Below are 22,569 nucleotides of genomic sequence, written 5' to 3' on the forward strand. Positions count from 1 at the left end.
ATTCTGGCACCTCAAGGGTTGCAAAGGCTATGCAGGGGTTGCAGGGAGGGGAAGGTGGCATGTCTGTCCAAATGCTGGCTATGTTTATCCTGGCTGGGCTGTGGGATGGAGCAACGTGATGTAATCCGCTGCCTCTTGGAGAGGGTGGCATGAAGGACTGGCGTGATGCAAAGATTTGATGCTCCAAAGGTCTCCTGCTCTTTTACCTTTATGCCGCATCTCTTGCCATTTCATCCCCCGCTCCGAGCAAACACTTTCTCTCTGCACAATGACGAACTGCGCAGGATCCTATGTTCTCATTGCAAACCTGGTCTCGGAATGTGGATCATTCTGTAGCCTAAAGGGCACTGCTCGTTCGCAAAAGGGAGACATGAGACAAGTTGCAGAAATGCAAAAATAATTAGGAGTAAACTAGGTGGTGGTGGCGGGGAGGAGAAAGGATCCAAGACAGCTCAGTGAGGACTGAGCATGCTCTGTGCATATGGAACTCTGACCAACTGCGGGCGGGGAATGGGAGACCAGAGGGGCAGGAAATAGAGTAGGAGCTGTTGCTGGGGTGAAACTCTGAACACAACACATTCTAAGTTATCTGCAGAGCCTGTGAAAATCCCTACTAAGCGGTTCCTTAATCTTTGAGTGCAACTGATTCCCAGCAGGTGTACATGGATTTCTTTTGCAGATAAGGAAAAGGTGTTCTGGCAATCACATCAGTTATGGGTCTCTCTGCCATGTACACATTTGCTGCCGCTCTCCCTCAGAACTGTAAAGATTCCCCTTCTCTTGCAGGAACCTGCTGTATGTTTACCCCCAAAGCCTGAACTTCAGCAGTCGGCAAGGTTCAGTGCGGAACATTGCGGTGAAGCTCCAGTTCATGGCTGGAGAGGACCCTGGCCAAGCCATGCCAGTGAGTGAGGCAAAATCCCTGTGGCTTTCTTACAACTTTTGCAGCTCCACTGGCCTTCTGGAGCAAAGATCTAGATTGTGCTGTGAGGGAGCAAGGAACCATCTGAATATAAGAAAGGAAAACATAGAGCCCAATATGCCATTTTGCCCAAAAGTTTAGTCTCCTAGTCAGTCCCTCTCTGTATTTTGAACTCTCCCATTTCTCACACTACACCAGTGTGGTGTAGTGGTTAAGAGCGGTAAACTCATAATCTGGTGAACGGGGTTCGCGTCTCCGCTCCTCCACATGCACCTGCTGGGTGACCTTGGGCCGGTCACACTTCTTTGAAGTCTCTCAGCCTCACTCACCTCACAGAGTGTTTGTTGTGGGGGAGGAAGGGAAAGGAGAATGTGAGCCACTTTGAGACTCCTTCGGGTAGTGAAAAAGCGGGATATCAAATTCAAACTCTTCTTAATTATACATAGTTTGGAGGGAACAGTTTTGCTAAGCAGATTCACAGTTCCCATTCTCGTGAGGCCCTCTTGGGTCAAGATCCTAGTCCTCATCTATTGGAAAATATAGCCACATCTGTGGCAGATCTAAGCCTCTGGGGGTAGTGCTTTCATGCTAAGGGTGGGCAGCTGGTGACCTTCCATGCTGAATTCTAGCCAATGACCGAAGTAACTCCTTCTGTAGCCTCCCTGGTTCAGGTGGCAGATGCTGCTGTTGCCACCACCCCTTTTAGTTTCTCAGGGGGATTAAGGAGAGGGCAGTGGCATTGGTGAGAGTCTCTAGCCCAGGGGTCTGCAACCTTTAAGACAAAAAGAGCCACTTGGACCGAAGAAAAAAAAACTGGGACCTGCAAAACCATTGCAACATTTAAAACAGTGGGGAGTGTCGGGGCACACAATGCGCCTCCTCCCCTCGCTAGTATCCACCCCGGAGCCGCGGCAAAGGTGTAAAAGAGCCACATGCGGCTCCGGAGTCGCGGGTTGCTGACCCCTGCTCTAGCCAATGTCAAAAAGCGTTGAGACATACTGGGTAATTTTTTTTGTAAGCAAACATTGAAAATTGCATAGCCTTTCCAGGTGCCCCTTTGACCGTCACGTCCTCAGGCTCCCTCCCTGTGGTCTGCTGGACTTCAGCCTCCCTGTCTCTGACTAAGTCTATTTCTGCCTTTCCTAACAACCCCAGGTCATTTTTGGGAAATCGAGTTGCAGTGACTTTGCAAAAGAAGCTTACACAGCTGTTGTATACCATAACAAGTGAGTCCTAAGTAACTATGGCGGCAGGACGGGATAATTGTTGCAAATGGGGCAGGGAGGGGAGAGTTGCAGCTTTGATCAGGATGCACAGCTCCCTGGATAAGGAACCAGCGGTCTCCCAAGCTAACTGCCTCATAAAAATAAGCATTGCTCTCCGGTGCAATCTTCTTCCTGGCAGTTTTCTTTCCCGAGGAAATTAGAAATTGTCTGATGCATTCAAGAGCAGTTGATCCCCTGTGGGTGGGTGAGGCTCTGGCTTAGCCAATGCTGGCTCCTGGTGGACCACTGTGACATCCCTCTTGTATCCTGCAGGTCCCCTGAGTTTTACGAGGAGTTCAAGCTACAGATCCCAGCCAACCTGACGGACAACCACCACCTGCTCTTTACCTTTTACCATATCAGCTGTCAGCAGAAGCAAAATACGCCTTTGGAGACCCCAGTTGGCTACACAGTGAGTGCTTTCAGAACCCATGGCGTTACGTAGCTCAGAAACCGAGCTCATGTGCAGAAGCTCCTCTGTTCAAAACCCATGTCTCCGGTGGCAAAAGATTTCTGGTAACTTCAAGACTTTGGAGAGCAACTGCCACTTAAGCGGCTCTGGGCTAGATGAACCCATATCCTGACACTGAGGAAGGCCTCCTAATAATAATAATAATAATTTATTATTTATACACTGCTCATCTGGCTGGGTTTCCCAGAATATTAAAAACATGATAAAACATCAAACATTAAAAACTTCTCTAAACAGAGCTGCCTTCAGATGTCTTCTGAAAGTCAGATACTTGTTTATTCCCTTGACATCTGATGGGAGGGCGTTCCACAGGGCAGGCATCACGACCAAGTGAGGCCCTCTGCCTGGTTTTCTGTAACCTCGCAGTGAGGAAACTGCCAGAAGGCCCTTGGAGCTTCCCGTCAGTGTCCAGGTTGAACGATGGGGGTGGAGACGCTCCTTCAGGTATACTGGGCTGAGGTCGTTTAGGGCTTTGAAGGTCAGCACCAACACTTTGAATTGTGCTTGGAAACGCACTGGGAGTCAATGTAGGTCTTTCAGGACTGGTATTATGTGGTCTTGGCGGCCACTCCCAGTCACCAGTCTTGCTGCCACATTCTGGATTAATTGTAGTTTCCGGCTCACCTACAAAGGTAGCCCCACGTAGAGCACATTGCAGTAGTCCAAGCGGCAGATAATCAGAACCTGCATCACTCTGGTGAGACAGCCTGTGGGCAGGTAGGGTCTCAGCCTGCATACCAGATGGAGCTGGTAGACAGCTGCCCTGGACACAGAGAGAGCCCATCCATCTCCTGTGTGGGATTCCTGTCCTTCCACCCACCTTGAGTACTGAAGATTTACAAGGTGGGGTACAGTAACAAATCTTCCTTCTCAGCAGGCAGTATTTGATTTACTGCTGTCCCCTGCTCAGAAAAGGCAGTCTGTGGGCAGGGAGGGGCAGGTGAAGGACTGACAAGGGAAGACATGTCATCCTGCTAGGACTCACTCAGGCCTTTTCTCTCTCTCTAGTGGATCCCCCTCATGCAACATGGCCGGCTGAGAACAGGACAATTTTGCCTGCCTGTGTCTGTTGACAAGCCTCCTCCCAGCTACTCGGTACTCACCCCTGATGTAAGTAGCAGCTGTTGTAAGTAGCCTGGGGAAAGGAGAGTCTCTTGAAGGGCTTTTCCTTACATGCTGAAATGAGGAATGTTCTCTTCTTCTTTTCCTTGCTGCCTCTCATCTCCAGCTTTCCTCCTTCTCTCAGTCCTTTGCAGACGCCCTTTAGTGGCATTATATTTTATCCCTGTTGCTTCTTTGTAGGTACAGCTGCCTGGCATGAAATGGGTGGATAACCACAAGGGGGTCTTCAATGTGGAGGTGCTGGCAGTGTCTTCTGTCCATACTCAGGTGAGAGGAGGTGGTGAGGTTTTCATGTTGCAAGGAACGGAATGTAGAAGCAAGACTCAGTTGAGCCTTTTTCTTGCATGCCAGCTGGGATTTTTGCTCCTGCATCAACTGTCCTGTCTCCAAGCTTTGAACTAAATTAAAACCTGATGCTAGCTCACTTTCTAGCATCATGCTTGTGGAAAGCTGTTTGCAATGTTTTTTTAGAAGTCCAAAAACAGCTGCCTTATTTTTCAGTTTGGAAAAATCAAGGAGCATCTCAGAGAGAGAAATGGGGTTTTCTTGGTTACTTCATCAAAACAATGCATGTTGGGAGAACATACATCTGAGCCATTTACCTCTCTGGGGTTTAGGATACTGAGCTGGACTGAACATCAGTTTGGTTCAACTTGGCAATCCTTAATCTTTCAAAGAGAAATTATCAAAGACATACAAAGGATTCTTGAGATAGCACATATCTGTTCTTTCGTTGATGTTGAAATGAATAAAGGACACTCCACATTTAAGAGATGCTTTGAACTCTGAGTTACACCATAGTTTTCTTATCCTTTATCCTGGCAGGACCCATTTCTGGACAAGTTCTTCACCTTGATCCATGTGCTGGAAGAATACACTTTTCCCTTCCGCCTAAAAGACGTAATCCTCACAGAAAACAACATGGATTCTGAGCTGAAATCCAGTGTGGGCAACCTACGGGTGGCTAGCTTGGAGTCCCTGGTTGTCTTTAGCCACCAGATTCTCAACAAGCTCATCCAACTCATTGTGTACCCACCTGTTATCGCAGGGCAGATTGGTGAGTGCTGTGCTTCTCCTATTCCACTCCCTATCCCATGGTTACCATTGTCTGGGCTATATTGAGTTCTTTGGTTGATCATCTGCGATGCTTCACAAAGGGTCTTCAAAACCTGAAATTGAAGCATTCTCACATTTTGCACAGTCTTATGGTAAGAGGCAGGGTTTTCCATACTGGCATCACTCACTCCAAGGATAGGGTAAGGGAAACATGGGTTGCGATAGAATCCCGGCTTTATAACTCTGGAAGTAGAAGGATGTGTGTTAAAATGGGTCAGCTCGCAGGTTGGGAAGAGTCGAATGTAAAAGAAATACACATAAAACAAGTCATAAATATAAGAGTGCACCATTCAGTTGGTTAAATTTGGGTGGGGTTCCCCAGGAAAAAAGAGACTACTTTTGAACAAAACTCCTTTCTTAATATAAAAGTGGAGGGCTGTTATGTTTGGGGCATTTCAGTATCACAGTTGTTTTAACCATTCATCTACAGACAGCTGCTTATTACTTTTCCATTTACGTGATTGCCAGTGTTGCTGTCACAATTAAATTCACTTCTCTGAAAGATCTGCCTTTTGCTAGAGACAATGTGTTTTGTTGTTTCCCCCTCACCCAAGTCCTCTGCCAAAAACTGAGAACTCATGGGAAGGGGAGAGGTCTTTTCTTTCAGGGTCAAGAGCCCCTCCTGATGTTTCCCACCCCACCCCACATCATGCTTTAAAGCAGGTGTTGGAAGCAGTGAGCAAGCAAGATTTACAATGTGGATTTCTTCTTCTAAAGTACAGCATGCAGCAATAAAGAAGACCAAAGTCCCATTTGTATCTGTATTCTTCTGCGCCTAATTCTAGCTACAGCTGCATCTTTCTATGTAAGGATTTCAGAAGGAAAACATTGTTTTTTGGAAACACATTCACTACATTTTTGGCACAAGGTCAACCTTCTTCCCAGGTTAAACGTAGGGAAGTGTTTTCTTTTGGTTTTTAGTTTTCAGCAGCCTGTGCATTTGTTGTCCGAGGAACTAGAGATGGGGAGGAAGAACGACAAGTGGTAGACCTTGCAAACTGGGCAATAAAAAAGCCCGCATTTGCTCCTTTTTTCCAAATTTATGCACGCCCTAACATGCTATGAATTCCCAAGATCAAGCAGCCTTTATCCTTCTTGTTTGCTGAAAACCATCTAACCTTTGCTTGCCCTTTCTGTTCCAGTGTTTGGTGTTTTGTGCCACTTTTTGGTCATTAACACAAGTCCACACATCTCCCCATTTTCTCAGTGAACCTGGGCCGTGCTGCCTTTGAAGCCATTGCAGTGATGGTGAACCAGATCCACAAGAACCTTGACAGCAGCCAGGACCAGCATGGCCACAACCATCTGCTGGCCTCTTACATCTTCTACGTTTTCCGTCTGCCTGTGGCAGAGCCAGGCTTACCAGGTATAGCACAGAGTGTTTAGTTCCGTGTGTGTGGAGGAGGAGGGAGGAGCAAGTGCCTGGCTGTCATTCATGTTGCCCTGGGTGCCATTTTCCCTGGTCTGCAACCCAGGCGCTCCAGAGTTATGAGAGATGCCCAGCTCCTTGTGCTGATAGCAGTGTGTTTCTGTCTCAAGGGAAACAGTGGCCTGATTTAATCGGCACCCAGCAGACACTGTGAGATGTTTGCAGTCTTGGAGTCGAGAGGCAAAAATGAGCAGTGCTCCTTCCTTCTCTGTCTCTGCCATCTCTTTCCTTCCACTTATTCTCCTCCTCCCTCTATCTCCATGAAATTAGTCAGCAGGTTGCCTGCCCCTAAGGGATAGATGGGCATGTTCAGGGAGGTGCCTAACTTGGCTCCATGAGTTTCCTCCCAGGAAAGGTCATACGTGGGACAGATGGGACTTCTGAATAATTTAAGGCTAATTGAAGCGGATGAGTCATAGCAGTAGACTAGTAGCTTTTAGGGACAGAGTGCATAGCCCAAAATGGAGCATGAGAAGCTCAAGCTGATGTGCTTAGTGCAGGGGTCGGCAAATTTTTTTAGTAGTGGGCTGGTCCACTGTCCCTCAGACCTTGTGGTGGGCCGGAGAAGCGGCATGGGGGAGGCTGGAAGAAGAGGTGAGGGGGGCAAGTAGTCCTCCCCACTCCCCAGCCCCAGCCCCAGCCACTGTGTTTACCTTCCCAAGGGCTGCCGCCACCACCACCACTGCTGCTGCTTCTTGTGGATTAGAGCAAGCTCGTCCGCTCTGCTCTCTGGCCCACAGGAGCACCAGGGTGGCGTTGGCTGGAGGAAGAGGCTGAGCAGCGGCGGCTCTGCCAATCAAACGGTGTGCCTGGTTTACCTCAGCGTGGCACAGGGATGTCTCTGCCAATCAAATGCCACTGAGGTAAACCAGGCACGGCATTTGAGTGGCAGAGCTGCCGCCGCTTGGCCTTTTCCTCCCGCTGCCATTGCCGGGAGTCTCGGCTTCGCAGCAGGTTCCGGCTTCACGGTGTGGGCCAGACCCAGGACCCAGATGGGCCTGATCTGGCCTAGGGACCGTAGTTTGCTGACCCCTGGCTTAGTGGCTACTGGAAGCTAGTCCATTAGGGCAAATGGGGTGCTGCCCTCATTTCTTCCCCCAGCCAACCCCCAACTTATAACCAGCTGGCTCTCAGCTTCTTCCTCCTTCGTTTCAGTGCCTCCTTTGCAGGGCTCAATAGGGAGCAGGATGGAGACTTGGAGTTAGTTGGCTTCACCAATCATTGACTCCACTTACTGTTGACCTCCAACCCTACTAGTCTCAATGCACATCAGCTCTCTCCCTGCCCCCATGTAATAGTCACACACACCCCTTTTTTGGACCCTAAAATCAGTCTCCAGAGCATTCCCCGCATAATAGTCGCAGGGGTGTCAGTCGGACATTTTGTTTTGCTCTGAAGTGTTTTGTTTTGCTCAACGGCATTTTCCCGCTTTTGTAAATGGAATAGCTCTTGGCACAGCTGTTTCCCACCCTCTTCCTGTTCCGCTGCAGGCCCAGGCTTGCCTGTAGGACTTGCCTGTTGGCCGAGTCAGCCCTCAGCCTGTGGAGGATGAGGCAGTTTTGCACGGGGAGCAAATGCGGTGGCAACCGAGGAGGCCTGGCTCGAGAGCCAGCGATGGAGGCAAGGTCCTGCCTGGAGGCGGGCAGCTGGGACCTGTGGGTGTGCCCAGTGCCCGGTAACTGCCTGAGACAGGGCCTGTGCAGCTAGCCTCCTGCTTCTCTGTGTGGGGCTTGCAGGATTGGGTTAGAGACCTAAGCTAAGCTATGCATTTACCGCATTTCACTGTGTAATGGTCGCCACCGCATAATAGTTGCACCCTGCTTTTTTTGAAAAGAAAAATCAGCATTAAAAATGTGACCATTATGCAGTGAAATATGGTACTCTCTCACCCTGCGCTCTCAGCCAATATTAACAGTATCATGAGATCTTCATTCTCTTTGAATTCTTGACAGGGGTGGGGTGAGAGGAATGAGCTTTATTCGTGGTAGTGAATGTATGTATATGATGGAGGAGGTTTTTAGAGCACACCCCCCCTTGGAAAAAAGAGGACCAATCACTTCCCTTCCATCCCCAGCCACCATCAAGAAGTTCTGATAGTGAAATGACGTCATAGTAACACTCTTAGTGAGATGCATAAGGGGAGATTATTTGTTGCGGTTTGCAGGAGATGGTGGGAAAGATGTGGCACATATTAAATTGGTGAAGTAAAGTGCACTTGCTTCGAAACAGGCTTGCACTGGTGAGGGGAAGAGAGACTTTGGTCCTTCCCCACATCCATGGTCATACATGTGAAGGCCATTGCACAGAGCACTGAAGGCAGTTCCTCTTCCCAGCTAGCAGCCCTTCCTCTTCAGCCAACACACTGTGACGGGTGGTGAACACATCCTCCTTAATCTCAATTCTTTCATCATTGTAGTGGACTGAGAATCTCCCTTGTGCATGTTTCTCACCCAGAAGGAGACAGCATCCAGTTATGGGCTGGCTCCTTCCACCCAGTACTGGAAAACCCAGACTCCCAAGGGGCCAGGGGAGGGGGATCATTCGGTGTTTGTCCTCCATGGACTGCAGTACTATCAAAAGTCTCTTGGGGGAGAAAAATAGAAAAATCTCAAGACTTCCTCATCCTCTAACTTTTCTGGCTGCAAGGGTTGGGGATTTCTGTTTTCCCCTTCTCCTGGCACCATGCCTGGCAGTTAAAAGCGCAGATTACATCTGGCACCAAAGAGCAAGGGAGCTGGGCAGCCACCGATGTTCTGAGCTTCCTTCACCAGGCTCTTGGAGTTTCTTCTCAGTGTAAACACTCCCTGCACATTTTCATCCTAGCAGTGCCCCTTCCACATTTTGCCTTTGGTGTTCAATGACAGCTCTGTGCCAGGAACAAGGCAGTGGGGATGGGAAACCAGACTTGTGGCCCTACAGAAAAAGGAGTGGCATAAACACAGCTACTTGCTCTTCAGTGGTCTCTGGTATGCAGAGAGGCAGGATCGTCCTCGTTTTTGAGGAAAGAGACTCAGAAATATGGGTGATGATCTACCCCCCAAAAGGGTGGAAAACATTATTAGGGCTTGCCGAAAGACAGTGAAGGTTTCTTCTGCTCTGCTGGAGAGAGGAGGATATCCATTTATGGCAGGTGTTGGCAAACCCCAGCCCTCCAGAAGTTTTGAGAGTACAATTCCTATCATCCCTGACCACTGGTTCTGTTAGCTAGGGATGATGGGAATTGTAGTTCCAAAACATCTGGTGGGCCGGAGTTTGCCTATGCCTGATTTATGGGCAACTAACTGTACCCACCAGGAAAGACAGGACTTGTAGAGCCTTAAACCTCCATAGGGATATTAGGGGGTTGAGGACAGAAAGTACTACAGCTTAGGAAGATGCACCAACTAATAAAACCCAACAACGAAACATGGCCATTCCACCGGAACATGGAGGAAAAACAAAGATTGAAAAGAAGGTATCCCAGATCCTACGGGGGAAGCAATTCTGGAGCGCAGAAGTGTGTCCCGGCCAGATCACGCCCTCTGGCTGAGCCAGAAGGACTCTTCACTTGAGATGCTCCATTCTGGTGCAGAGAGGAGGCATCCAAGGATAAAATAATGGAGGGTAAATTGGGACACAGTGGCAGCACATTGTTTTCTCATGGCCATGGGAAGTGATGGCCTATTCGTGACTCCTGGAGGCGTCGTCCCTCAGTAGCATTCTTCCCACCCCAATATGCCCACCTGTCCTTTGACTTAACCTACTGGTTTGTGTGTGTTTGTGTTTTACAGAGACTGGAATGCCACCCCACAGTGGCCCCATCCAGTACGCCACCTTGTCCCGCACAACTGGGCGCCCTGTCAGCCTGAATCTCTCTCGCTCCAAAAGCATCAGCAACAGCAACCCTGACCTGACCACCACACCAAACTCCCCAGATGAAGAGGTTCAGAAGATTGTTGGCAGCAAGGTAAGCGCTGCTGAGGGTTCTTGTTGTTTATTTATACTTAACCTTTTCCCCTGATGGGGGCTCTAGGTGGCTTACAGATAGAATAGGAACAGCTAAAAACATAGAAGAAAAAGCCCAATCATTACAAAAATGATACAATTAAAACTATATATAGGTACAAAAGATCAGTTAAAAATCATACAGAGAGTTGCAATAAAAACACCATAGCACTGGCCCTTTCATCAAAAGCAGTCGGTTCCCAAAAGCCTCTTGGAATAAGAAAGTCTTTACCTGTTGGCAGAAGGACAAGGAGGAAGCATGTCTAGCTTCTCCAGGGAGGGAGTTCCAAAGTTGTCCGAGAGCATCCTATACCTCAAGGATGTGAAGCTGGATCCATCCCTTGGATCAGAGCCTTATCTCCCCCACCCTCCATCGACCAGGTTTGATAGAGGGGTGGGGCAGCTTATGTGTCAGTCACTGGATGGCACAGTGATGTCAAGTGACCCCCCTTTCTTTCTTTTTTGTCTACGTGGTTTGAAATCAAACCACGTAGGCAAAGGCACATTTATTTGCAAGCCCCAGTAATTAAATGTGGTTTGCAGGTGCAGGACTTTGTGGGTGCTTGCAAACTCCATCTTTGTCTGCCTTAGGCCAGATGTCGTTTATGACTTCAGGTGGAGGCGACATGAGATATAGGGCAGGTGAAGGCGGTTTGGCTGAAACAGCCTCGTGGGCCAAGTGGGGAGGCCCGGTTGGGATACTGCCAGGGAGACGGAGGCATCAGGCAGGCCCCCAGTTGTCTCTGGACGATCACCAGTCTCCTGTGGAACATCATCAGTCAATTAGCAACACGAGCCTCAGAGACATTCCAAGACCCGTGCACACCCTTTCAGCAGAGTCTCCACAACGAAAGATGCAAACAGAGAGAGAGCATATTTACTGCTTTATTCAACATAGTTCAGAACAAAGGAAAAACATGACTGCTTGCCTCCGTGTCCAGGAAAACAGCCGGAATACAAAAGCTATATACAAACGGAAGTTCCCAGCAGACAGTGCTGGGAGTAAACAGGCATGTGATATACAACAATCATGCCTGACCCTTTTAAGGTGGAATGGAACTATATCGTAACAGGGCCAGAGGTTTCCCACTGGTCAAAAACTATCTGTATACATCTGGCATTCTAATAATCACATAAATAGGACCCCAGTAGTCATTGCAGCAGTGAGCTTTGCCATGAGTGCCCAAGTGCCACCCTCCTGGGCCCAGCACCAACTTGTACCACCCTGCCACTAATCCTAATTCTTTGCTCTGAAAAACAATTGCCTGAAATAATACTTTCAATGTTTTGAAACATTGGAGGGCGATCACTTCCATTAAAATTCTTCAAGGGGCAGAGTATGTGTGGTGTTTTGTTACTCGGTTAGCCCTGGTATGCAAGATTTTTACAAAGGAAAGTACAGCCAGTGCGGGGGTGAGGAGGTCAAACTGGATCGGGACCATTGCATGAGGTGGGTGGGTGGGTGGGTGGGTGAGTGAGTGGTGGTGGTCTTTAGCCCTTTGCTTCTGCTGTGATCAGAATCACCCCCTCCACGCGCGTGCTTGCTGTTCATAATTGGAGGAAAGCAGAGTGGGAGACAGTATAGATCAGTGGTTATCAACCTTTTTTGGGCCATGCCCCACCTAAGCATCTCTAAAATCCTGATGCCCCCCCGACATATAATTTTATTTTAATTTTAAAAATGTGTATGTCACAATGTATATTTATATACTGTATATGAGGCCCCTAGAACCATAAGAAATGCAAAAAAACACTGTTAATAACTCATTTTCAAATTGCCCCTCTTAAAATCAAATTGCCCCAGGTATAGACTCTTACAGGTGTTCATGCCATGTCCTCCCCTATTATTTTGTCCTCCTTCCCTGACTTCCCTACAAACTGGTGCCCCACTCAGGTGCATTCTGTGACCATAAAACATATGGCACACAACCCCCCTAGTCAATGGGCTTTGTGGCAATGGAAAAGCTGGGCTTCTAATGCATTATGATGCTTTGTGTGCGTTCCTTTTGGTCACTTGCTTGGGAATTTTAGGCCCTGGTTTAACTAAGGCTCCTCCTCCTCCTTCTCCTTCTCTGCGATCACAGCAGCAATGGTTGTGGCTCTTTACCCTTGGTTTCTTGGTTCTGATTGTTTTTCCTTTCCTGCTCTTCTCTTGCACGCTACCTAGGGGATTGACCGCTCTCACTCCTGGGTCAACTCAGCATATGCCCCCGGAGGCCCAAAGTCTGTGCTTCGTAGGAACCATCCGAACTCCAGCATGGATCTGAAGCAGGTGCCTTTGCCTTTCCTCTTCCCTCTCCCTGGTGCTCCGACCCCTTGCTCCTCTCCTTGACTTGCTCACCAGGGTGTGCCTTCCATTAATGCCTGCGTTGGGGTAAAGAGTAATGTTTTCCCAGAAGGCTTGAGTTGGGGGGGCTGTTGAGCACCACAACAGGCATCAGGGGACATGTTTTTCATGAAAAAATGAAAATGAAAGCTGCCTTCTTGGACTGACCTTTGAAATTTCATCTGCTTCTCCTTTGCCACTCCAAAAGAATGGCATCACAGTCAAACCTCGGTTCCTGAACGCCTCTGTTTTGGAACATTTCGGCTCCTGAACGCCGAAAACACGGAAATAAATGTTCCAGTTTTAGAACATTTTTCGGAAGTCGAACATCCGCCACGGCTTCCGCTTGAGTGCAGGAAGCTCTTGCAGCCAATCGGAAGCCATGCCTCGGTTGTCGAACATCTTGGAAGCCGAACAGGCTTCCAGAACGGATTACGTTTGATAACCAAGGTTTGACTGTATTATTATTCGTGCCTTTTTGTGACAGAACTCACCTCCAGCTCTCTGTCTCTCCGTCCCCATGGCAGCCATTTTGTGCTGGTACCCACGACACTTTGATCGAAATAGGAGTACTGGCGCTTTATTTTCTACTCCAAAGCACTGATTGTTATTAATATTAATTGTTATTTATTCTCTTTATATTCCACCCTTCCTCCCAAAAGAGCCCAAGGCAGCCTTAGGTTTTAGAGGCGTAGTCCCAGCGTTATGAGGTGGTACAAAGAAGGTTGCACTGCCTGACACGGGAAGCATAGTTTTGATATCGGTAGCCTTCCGTCATCTGAGGTTTGGTAATGTCAAGGGAGAGGTTTGTTTGCAAAGGTCTGTGCAAGGTTTTATTTATTTTCCTCACGCAACTGACCCTTTTGTGCTTGCTGAAAGCAGTTTGGAAGAGCGTTCGAAAGCAGCGCAGACATAATGCTCTTCTGACACCCAGGGTGCAGTTAGGAGACTGGGCAGCACCTCACCTCCTCTGCTTCTTCCTGGGTTAGGGCTGTCGTGAAATCTCCTTTATGGATTATTTTATAAATTCCACCTGCATTCTCTTCAGGCTTTGGTTTCCCTTTCACGATGGATCACAGTTGGCAGGATTCTTTGCACTTGACATTTGGTAACCCTGCCTGGAAGGCAGAAGGGGCAGGGGAGGACGGCAGGTGGATCACCCATGCAGAGGAATGACTGGCTTGGTTTGCAGGTCTAATTTGGGCCAAAGCAACGACTAAACTATTGACGCAGGAACTGCTGCTTGCCAGGGGCCACACTTCAAAGCGCTGTGGGGAAGGGAGAGTGGGAGGAGCTGTTGTGGCGCAGTGCAGAGATTGTGGAAGTTGGACTAAGGGGATTTCAGTTAAAAAAACACCCTGCCAGCAATTACAAAGTTTCCAGGATATCCTTGAACCAGTCTCCACCTCACAACCTAATGTGCTGCAGGATGATGCATGAGAATGAATAGGGGTTAACCCCATGTATGCTGCCTGGAGATCCCTGAGGAAAGACAGAAGCAAAAATGTGATAGATAAAATTTTTAAGTGTCTTTTTGTTTTAAGGAAACAGCAGCATTGATTATTTGCTCCCTTTTGAATTTGCAGCCTAAGCATATGTGAGGTTCAAGGTTTCCAAGGTTCTCTCTGCATCCATATAATACAGTACCCACCTTCCGAAGTCCTTCTGTGCAGTGAAATTAGGCAGTTTCTTGGCTTGCACAGCTGCTTCCTCCACCATGCGCAGCAAACATATGGCCAGTATTATGCTTCTCTGTAAATTGTTAATGTGCGCTGGATGTTGGATGCTCCTGTTACATGGGAAAGATGCGTCTCCCCCACCTATCCTATTCTATCCTATCCTACCCTACCCTACCCTTGGCAGTCAGTGAATATTATTGGGAAGAAGCCATAACTCGTGTGATTTTATGTATCATTCTCAGTACAGGGTGTGTTAGGTACAGTGGTACCTTGGTTTGCAACCGTTTTGGATTACAACCACGTCAAACCTTGAAGTGTGTGTCCCTTTTTTTAGATTACAACCCTGTTTTGTTGGTTTTTTTTGGATTGCAACCCTTTTTTTTAATTGGAGGCCCCATTGACGAAAGCATGCCGTGGGTTACAACCGGACCTCCGGAATGGATTATAGTTGTAAACCCAAGGTATCACTGTATTTTCCTTATCAGAGCTCTCTAAATTGGGCAATTGCCTTTCACTCTGCAACAGTGCCATCTAATGGCAGCTTTGTGGACTGCAGGTACCGGTCTTGCCTAACTGCTGATAGTTACACTTGCTTTTAAAAAAATAGCTGCTATGATGAGAGCGCATCCTATGGCTATAAGCAAGCGCTCTCCATACCTTTGCTGTACGTTTGCCTTCTCATCTACTGAACTGGACAGCAGTGCACCACTAGAGAGGCAGGCAGGAGTGGAGGCATATAAGCTTTGGGTTGGCCTATCTGATCTAGGTTGAGCAGCCCTGAGTTTGGTGACCTTGCAAATCCATTCTAGACTCCTGCTTCCTTCCAAATTGTGGTTTGCTTTCAAATTCTGAGCTCCTTCCTCTCAGTAAGGAAGCCGGCCACTTTTCCTGCAAACCATCACCTCGCTCCTCCTTCCATCCTGAGTAATACCTCTTCACCACCACTGTGTCCTCTTCTTGTCTCTCTTGCTTCTGCTCATCTCACAGGCTGCGGAGCGAGCACCTAATCGTATCTCCTCCTATCTTGAGAACTCCACTTTTCCTCCGGCCACCCCGATGAGATCAACAACCAAAAAGGTAGAGAGAGACTGGGAAGCACCCCAGAAATGTCGCCCTGGAAGACAAACTTAAGACTAGGATCCTATGCACCCTTGGGAGTAAGTTGCATGGATTTAAGTGGAACTTCCTTCCAAGTAGACATGCATCGAATCAATCTAGTATAAGCAGTGCTCTTTTTTCAAATAAATAAATAAATAAATAAATGTTTGTTTAGGGGTCCTCTCATTTTCCTATTCATATTGAAATACTGCCCCTCAGTGAAGCCAAACGTAGATTCGCAAAATGTTTAGGGGTATGCATCCCCCCAGAAAAAAGCACTGAGTATAAGTATTTGGTTTAGAAGCAAGTGGCGCTAGTTGTTGTGAATGTGTAACAATGTTATGTGCTCTGAATAGGCAACAGAAGCGCAGGCAGCTCTGCAATGTGGCATTGCCTTGGGTAAGCCCTTTGGGTGGAGATCATGTATCTGTGGTTGGTTTCTGCCATGAAGAAATTCAGGCCCTGCTGATTTTGGGGACTAAACCAATTTAGTCATGATAAAAATCCCACCCTCCTCTGAATGCTATTCCGCTTGCTCTCATACTTCCATTTCTACTTTCTTTCCTTCAGTGTTATTTGCCACCTTTTTGGCTTTTTCTCGCAGAGCTGCTGCTCCGAGTCTTCTGTTCATAATACACAACTCACCTGAACCTTCCTCCCATGTCTATGGGAGACTTTCAACGTGTCTGCCAGGAATAAACATGTAGACTTGCTTCTTGCTTTTAGGCAGTCCTAGATGGGAGCTGCTCCTGGCTGGAGCTCATTGGGAGGGAGGACAACTTGAGACTCTTGGCCACTTCAGCTTTTGCTATTTCACTGATAACATATTTAACATTATATGGAATTTAAAAAAACACACCAACCTAATCAAGAGGAAGGAAGTAGGTCTGGCCTGTCGAGTTCTGAATGCAGATTGGTCCAGAGTCCAGACTGTGCTGTTGTATCCAGATAATAGTTCTTTGAGAACTACAAGGGAAAGTTGGATGCTGATAACTCTGTTTAGACATGAGAGCAGTTTTGTATGTGCCCCCTTCATTCCCATTCTGCATGCAGGAAGCCTGGAGTGAACAACACAACCAGTCGCTAAATGGCTGTGTTTATAGCATGTATGCTACAAGGCTTCTGACTCCTTGGCCACTGACTCAGATGAGGCAGTGATCTTAGTGAGATGAGTTGGGTGGGTGTCAGTTACACCAAGAAGCATCCATCTGTGTAAATTGACTGGGGAATGAATGACTCCCCAGAAATCTCATTAGGGATCTGTGGTTTTTCAGACTAGGCCTGTATTCCAAAACCTGGCCCATTTCCTAGTCTTTGTCAGTCATTGTTTTTCTAACCTAACAGCATCTTCTGAAGATCTGTGACTTTTTTTGGACAGGCAATCAAACAGATTCTGAGTTGAAGAATAGGGTGTACAGATGAGGGCTGTATTTTTACTCCCTCTCTCTTCCCCTGGTTTGAAAGCAGCTGGTAGCTCCAGAAGCACCAGTCTGTGACTCTGTACTCAGTCCTGCAATGGTTGACCTGAATTTCCGCAAGGGGCATGCTGAGTCTTTCTTCTCCTTGTAAATCTCTTTTAGCTGCTTCATGAAGAACTGGCCCTGCAGTGGGTGGTGAGCACCAGTTCCGTGCGGGAAGCTGCCTTGCATCAAGCCTGGTTCTTCTTCCAGTTGATGGTATGCCCCTTGCTGCTGATCTCCCTAAACAAATTGTTCGCCTTCTGGCCAGGAGCATCCATGATCTGGCTTTATGTGTTGCTTTATGTAGACTGTCCCTTTGCTGTCCAGCTTCCAAATTTCTGCTTTGCACAGTGTCACTACAGAAAGTTATGAGAGAACTGAGTTGTCCCTCAAGGTGTATCCTAGATCGGCCTTTGGGGAAAACAACAACCACCTTCCCTAAAATATTAAGCAATGAAAAGAACTGATGTGCTACAGGGTGCTCTGTTGAAAGCACCACACCTAGGTACAAATTTCATCATTTTGTATTTGGAAGTGGAGGAAGGTTTCCGAAAGGAACAGAAGTATGAGTGGCTCAGTCGCTCTGTGATAATCCCAGTGGCAGACTTCTCAGATTTAAAGTGAAATTCTTTTCTGCCTGTCTTACTTTGCCAGTTCTTTTTAGGATATTTAACCTCTCTTCAGTCAGGCCAGCAGCTTTGGCACAGTAGTTTAAGCAGCCTAACTGATTTTCAGCTGCTCATGTGCCGATAGTTCCAAATGGAGTGCACTGTTCTAAGAGAGGATTTCCCCAACCATGGTCAGCCGTACAGGTCAGCTCAGTCTAAATTGGAATTCCCAAAGGGGTTGGAATAGTTGGGCGGTGGCTGCTGATCCAGGAGGATGAAACTCCCTTGATGGTCTTCTTAGGTGAAGAGCATGGCACACCATCTGTTCTTGTGTGACAAGCTGGAGGCACCTCGCAAGCTGCGTTTCCCTGGCCGTTTCATTGATGACATCTCAGCCCTGGTGTGCACCGTCAGTGCCGAAATCGCCAGCCGTTGCCAGAAGGTTTGTGCAAGGTTTCTTTTGTTTGGCTTCCTCTCCATCCATTCCTTCAGAGTTTTCTATCCGCATCACTCTACAAACAAGCCAAGCGACTTAATTCATGTTTGCATGTTTTAAACCTTGACCTGCACTAGAGTGCAACCTTTAAAAAGTTCAGTGTTGGGAGCAACAAGGTACAGGTTTCTCTGCTTTCCATATTCTTTCTCCTAAGCTACAGGTGTAAACAAATAAAACCCAAGCTTTACATTTTCATATAACTCCTAGGATCTCTCAAGTGACAAAAACCATAATGGATATGGAATTTCCTACACTGAATGCCCGAGAATATACCGTATTTTTCGTTCTATAGGACGCACATTTCCCCCTCCAAAAATTAAGGGGAAATGTGTGTGCGTCCTATAGAGCGAATGCAGGCTGCGCCGCTAAGCCCAAAGCCAGAACAGGAAGACGGTGCCTTCACCCTGCTATCCTGCAGAAGCTAGCAAGGCTGTTCCCAAGCCAGAACAGCGAGACGGAGGTCTCCGTCTCGCTGCTCTAGCTTGGGGACGGCTGCGCGCAAACCTCTGCAGGGCAGCGGGGTGCCTTCACCCCGCTGTCCTGCAGAAGCTAGCAAGGCTGTTCCCAAGCCAGAACAGCGAGACGGAGGGCTCCATCTCGCTGCTCTAGCTTGGGGACGGCTGCGCGCAAACCTCTGTAGGGCAGAGGGGCACTGCGCTCCAAAGGCTTCAGGGATCTTTGAGGCTGGCGGTGGGGGAAAGGAGCGCTTCCCCCCACCGCCAGCCCCACAAGCTCTGGTGAATGTACCTTGAACGCACCTTGGTGTTTTTTTTTTGGTTTTTTTAAATAAATTTTTATTAAGGTTTTCACAGATTTTTAAGACAAACACAAAAACATAAACAACCACAGACAAACACAACACAAATAACAAATATAATTTTAAATCCTTAATTTCTTAACCACTTTCCCTGATTTCCCCACACCTCCCCTTCTTGCATCCCAATTCCAATAGTTAACTCAGCAAGTTCTTATCCCCAACTTTTACTTTATTAATATTTTACTTAATTCGTCTTAATTAACCAAATTTAACTTATAGACCTCAATTAAACCACAGTACTCATCATTTACCCCCTTTTCTAAGGTTGACCCAAATTCCCTCTGGTGAATGTACCTTGAACGCACCTTGTTTTAGAGGGGGAGAACAAGAAAAAAATTTTTTTCCCTGTTCTCCCCCTCCTATGGTCCGGTGCGTCCAATGGAGCGAAAAATACGGTATTGTTGTGACCCACTTTTCATGTAAAATGTGATTTTTAAAAAACAACCAAAACAGACTATCTGTATAAAATAGTATCCTTGCTAGATTAAAACATTAATGGTGGGGATATAGCAGCCCTTAATAATACAGGTAGATACATCCAGCATTTCTTACCCACCTTCTTTATAAATGTGCATCCATTCGTGCATATATATATTACATTTGAGTGACTTAAGCTGTATTAACACCCCCGCAAAACCCCCCACAATCTACAATTTTTTAAAGTGGGTTTTAAAAAAGAAATGGTTTATGTGATTATATAACCACAAAAAAATCCAAAGATGGCTAGTTGTTCTTGATCTCCCTTTAAAATTCACAACTGGAGCGAAATGGAAACCTTTGTGTATAATCTGGTGAGAACTTCTATATGAACCTCATTGAAATGTGTGGGAATTCTGTGAGATATCTGCCCCATTTTGATTCTGTGCTAGCAGCTTGCACTCGCTCACATGGTCTTAATCCCCTCTGCCATTTGCTCAGTTTCTGACCCTGCATTCGGGGTTGCCAGAGCCCCACGGAAGCCCCTTCAGTTGCCACCTCACATACTTCTGTGCTTCTTCCACAGGATATTGAGCTGGTGGAACGTCTCAACAGCAGCCTGGCCTTTTTCCTCAATGACCTACTATCCCTCATGGATCGCGGCTTTGTCTTCAACCTCTTGCGTTCTTACTACAAGCAGGTATCAAGAGGAACCCAGTGGTTCTCTTTTCCCAGGCTGCTAATTTTACCTCCTGGAAGAGGGCACAATAACTAGGAGAGAGGACAAGAGTTTTATTTAGATAGGTGGTTGCGGAAAACTTTCTGTACGTGCAGAACTCAGATCCAGTGTGTTGTAGGGGTTGGAGTGTTGGACTAGGACCTGAGAGACCAGGGTTCAAATCCCTGCTCAGCCATGAAGATCATAGGGTGGCCTTGGGCCAGCCACAGGTCTACTTTGTAGGGTAGTTGTGAAGATAAAACGGGGAAGAAGAAAAGCATGTATGCCACCTTGAGCTCTTTGTAGGAAAGGTGGGGTATGAATGCAAATATATACATAAGTAATTGGTTAAAGCTTGAACCCTCACTCAGTTGTAATCAGGGCTTTGATGTTAGACTGGACACTGGGGAAGGAGATGGTGACTCTGGGTGGCCTCTGCTAGAGGCTGGAGGGTTCACAATGCTGTACCAAGCCTACAAGGGATGCGGCTGGCGCTGTGGTCTAAACCACTGAGCCTCTTGCGTATGCTGATCGGAAGGTTGGCGGTTCGAATCCCTGTGATGGAGTGAGCTCCCATTGCTCTGCCACAGCTCTGGCCAACCTAGCATTTTGAAAGCACACCAATGCAAGTAGATAAATAGGTACCGCTGCGGCAGGAAGGTAAACCGCATTTATGTGCGCTCTGGCTTCTGTCACGGTGTCCCATTGCACCAGAAGTGGTTTAGTCATGCTGGCCACATGACCCAGGAAGCTCTCTGTGGACAAACGTCAGCTCCCTCGGCCTGAAAGCTAGATGAGCACCACAACCCTATAGTCGCCTTTAACTGGACTTTACCAAGCCCACAACAGCTACCTTCCTTCCTCCTCTCCAGATCAATAACAGGCTGCTGACCACCCAGAACCCCAATGCCCTCATTGCTCTGAGGATGGACTTCATCCGTATCATCTGCAGCCATGAGCACTACGTCACTCTGAACCTGCCCTGCAGTGGCCTCTCCCCACCTGCTTCCCCCTCCCCCTCTGTTTCTTCAGCAACCTCCCAGGTAAGCAGCCCACCATAAGGGAAGAGAACGTGAGAAGAGGATGCTCTTGGTGGATCAGAGTCAGCATGACTCCATCTGGTCCCTCCAGCCTCCCTTGAACAACCCTGAGCCAGGTGCCTCCACAAGCGCACCAGCTGGGCACGAAGGTGGCAGCTGACCTGTTGCCCTCAGCCTCTGCTATCCTGAACAGCTAACGGATGCCCTCTCTGTGAAATAGTCTGATCCCTTTTAGAGCTGCCTTAAGCAAGTGGCCAGGTAGCAGATACCACTGGGAAACTGGGGTAGGGGTGTGTGTTGGGGTGATGACTGCTGGCTCAAAGAAGGTTTGCCGAAGATGTAGGCTTCCAGGAAAGACTTGAAAGAGACAGAAAGTTTTTACTGGTAGCGAGAGGAATCATCATGTTGAAAAACCAAGAGGCAAATGGCAGCATTGGAGGGACAGAAAAGAAATTGGGAGCATTGCCATGGATGGGACAGTCAGTGAGCACCAAGAGGTGACTGGGCAGGGGATGTGAGCTGACTCCCCCTGGGGAGGTCAGTCCCCTGCCCCCATGGCTGAAAGGGGCAGCATTTTCACCCCAGGAAGTCATGAAACACTGCAGAGGATTGATTCCCTGCCTCTTCCTGCCTCCCTTGCTCCTGCAGAGCTATATATCACTGTGGCGATCACACAGGGTCCCCGGACGTTTAACGGTCTATTGATCCCTGTGCCACCACTGTGATTGCTTCCCCGCTGCCACCAACCAGTTACTCTCTGGTAAAACACTGAGTCCAGTCAGTTGTTAAAAGTGAACCACAAAAAAAAGTTTATTTTACACACATTAACAAGTTTATGGTTTCTCCGATAATATTCCTGTTAGTATCTTAACTTTAGTTTCTTTGCTGGCCTGTACCTTCCTAATACCTTCTGACTGATTATCTCAACTGTTTGACTGACTCCTCTTAACAAATTCTCTCACTCTCTCATACCAGACTAGCCCAACCCACAGACTTACCTTCCCTCTCTCATCTATCTCCAGACTGTCTTCTCAACCACTCTAACCCTAACTCTTCTTAACAAATTCTCTCTGTGCTTAAACCTTATACACAGTTAACTCTGCCCCTTGGGTTCCCATTGGTTAGTCATTTTACAATTAGTTAACCCTTTCCCTATGAACCCAGTATGACGTCACACACATAGGAGGGCAAACGCCACAATCACCTTTCATAGTTGACACTTGTGGAACTTTTCCTTTCTTCTCCTTGCCCCACCCCCCTTTTAAAAACGTAGTTCACGAAAGCAACATTTGAGAGAGACTGTCTCATTCGAAAGGCTACCAATAAATGATGGCAACTGAGATGTGAAGCTTGGACGCTGTTCTTTTCCATGCAGTGATAAGGAAAGGAACCGTTTGCGACACGCTGGCTGGGGTCGGCTCTCCTTGATTTCACATGGCCTTTCCCCTTTCCCAGGGCTCAGCCTTCTCCAGCCACACACAGGACCAACGAGTGGCCAGCATGTTTGAGCTGTCAGTGGCCTTTCGGCAGCAGCACTTCCTGGCAGGGCTGGTGCTGATGGAGCTGGCTCTCATCCTGGAGCCGGATGCAGAGGGGTAAG

The 22,569-nt window shown here is 47.7% G+C and overlaps 1 protein-coding gene across 10 annotated transcripts in view; it reads left to right on the top strand.

The window, feature by feature from the left end:
- DOCK6 (dedicator of cytokinesis 6) overlaps positions 1 to 22,569 on the top strand; it is a 96,268-nt gene that overhangs the window by 37,995 nt on the left and 35,704 nt on the right. For 4 of the 10 annotated variants that reach the window (XR_014520767.1, XR_014520768.1, XM_083482887.1 and 1 more), the window contains exons 15-29: positions 787 to 904; positions 2,078 to 2,148; positions 2,461 to 2,599; positions 3,668 to 3,769; positions 3,962 to 4,048; positions 4,607 to 4,838; positions 6,105 to 6,263; positions 10,097 to 10,272; positions 12,478 to 12,582; positions 15,303 to 15,392; positions 16,994 to 17,089; positions 17,783 to 17,923; positions 19,798 to 19,911; positions 20,802 to 20,972; positions 22,425 to 22,564. Coding sequence is in view for 6 of the 10 variants with exons in the window: in XM_083482887.1 (XP_083339013.1) it covers positions 787 to 904; positions 2,078 to 2,148; positions 2,461 to 2,599; positions 3,668 to 3,769; positions 3,962 to 4,048; positions 4,607 to 4,838; positions 6,105 to 6,263; positions 10,097 to 10,272; positions 12,478 to 12,582; positions 15,303 to 15,392; positions 16,994 to 17,089; positions 17,783 to 17,923; positions 19,798 to 19,911; positions 20,802 to 20,972; positions 22,425 to 22,564 (1,941 nt within the window). In the remaining 4 variants the exon portion in view is untranslated. The remainder of the gene's footprint in view (positions 1 to 786; positions 905 to 2,077; positions 2,149 to 2,460; positions 2,600 to 3,667; positions 3,770 to 3,961; positions 4,049 to 4,606; positions 4,839 to 6,104; positions 6,264 to 10,096; positions 10,273 to 12,477; positions 12,583 to 15,302; positions 15,393 to 16,993; positions 17,090 to 17,782; positions 17,924 to 19,797; positions 19,912 to 20,801; positions 20,973 to 22,424; positions 22,565 to 22,569) is intronic. The other 6 variants (XR_014520765.1, XM_083482889.1, XM_083482890.1 and 3 more) reach the window with 2 other exon arrangements.

This window comes from Podarcis liolepis, assembly GCF_965112155.1.
Source record: "Podarcis liolepis genome assembly, chromosome: 17".
NCBI classification, from domain to species: Eukaryota; Metazoa; Chordata; class Lepidosauria; order Squamata; family Lacertidae; genus Podarcis; species Podarcis liolepis.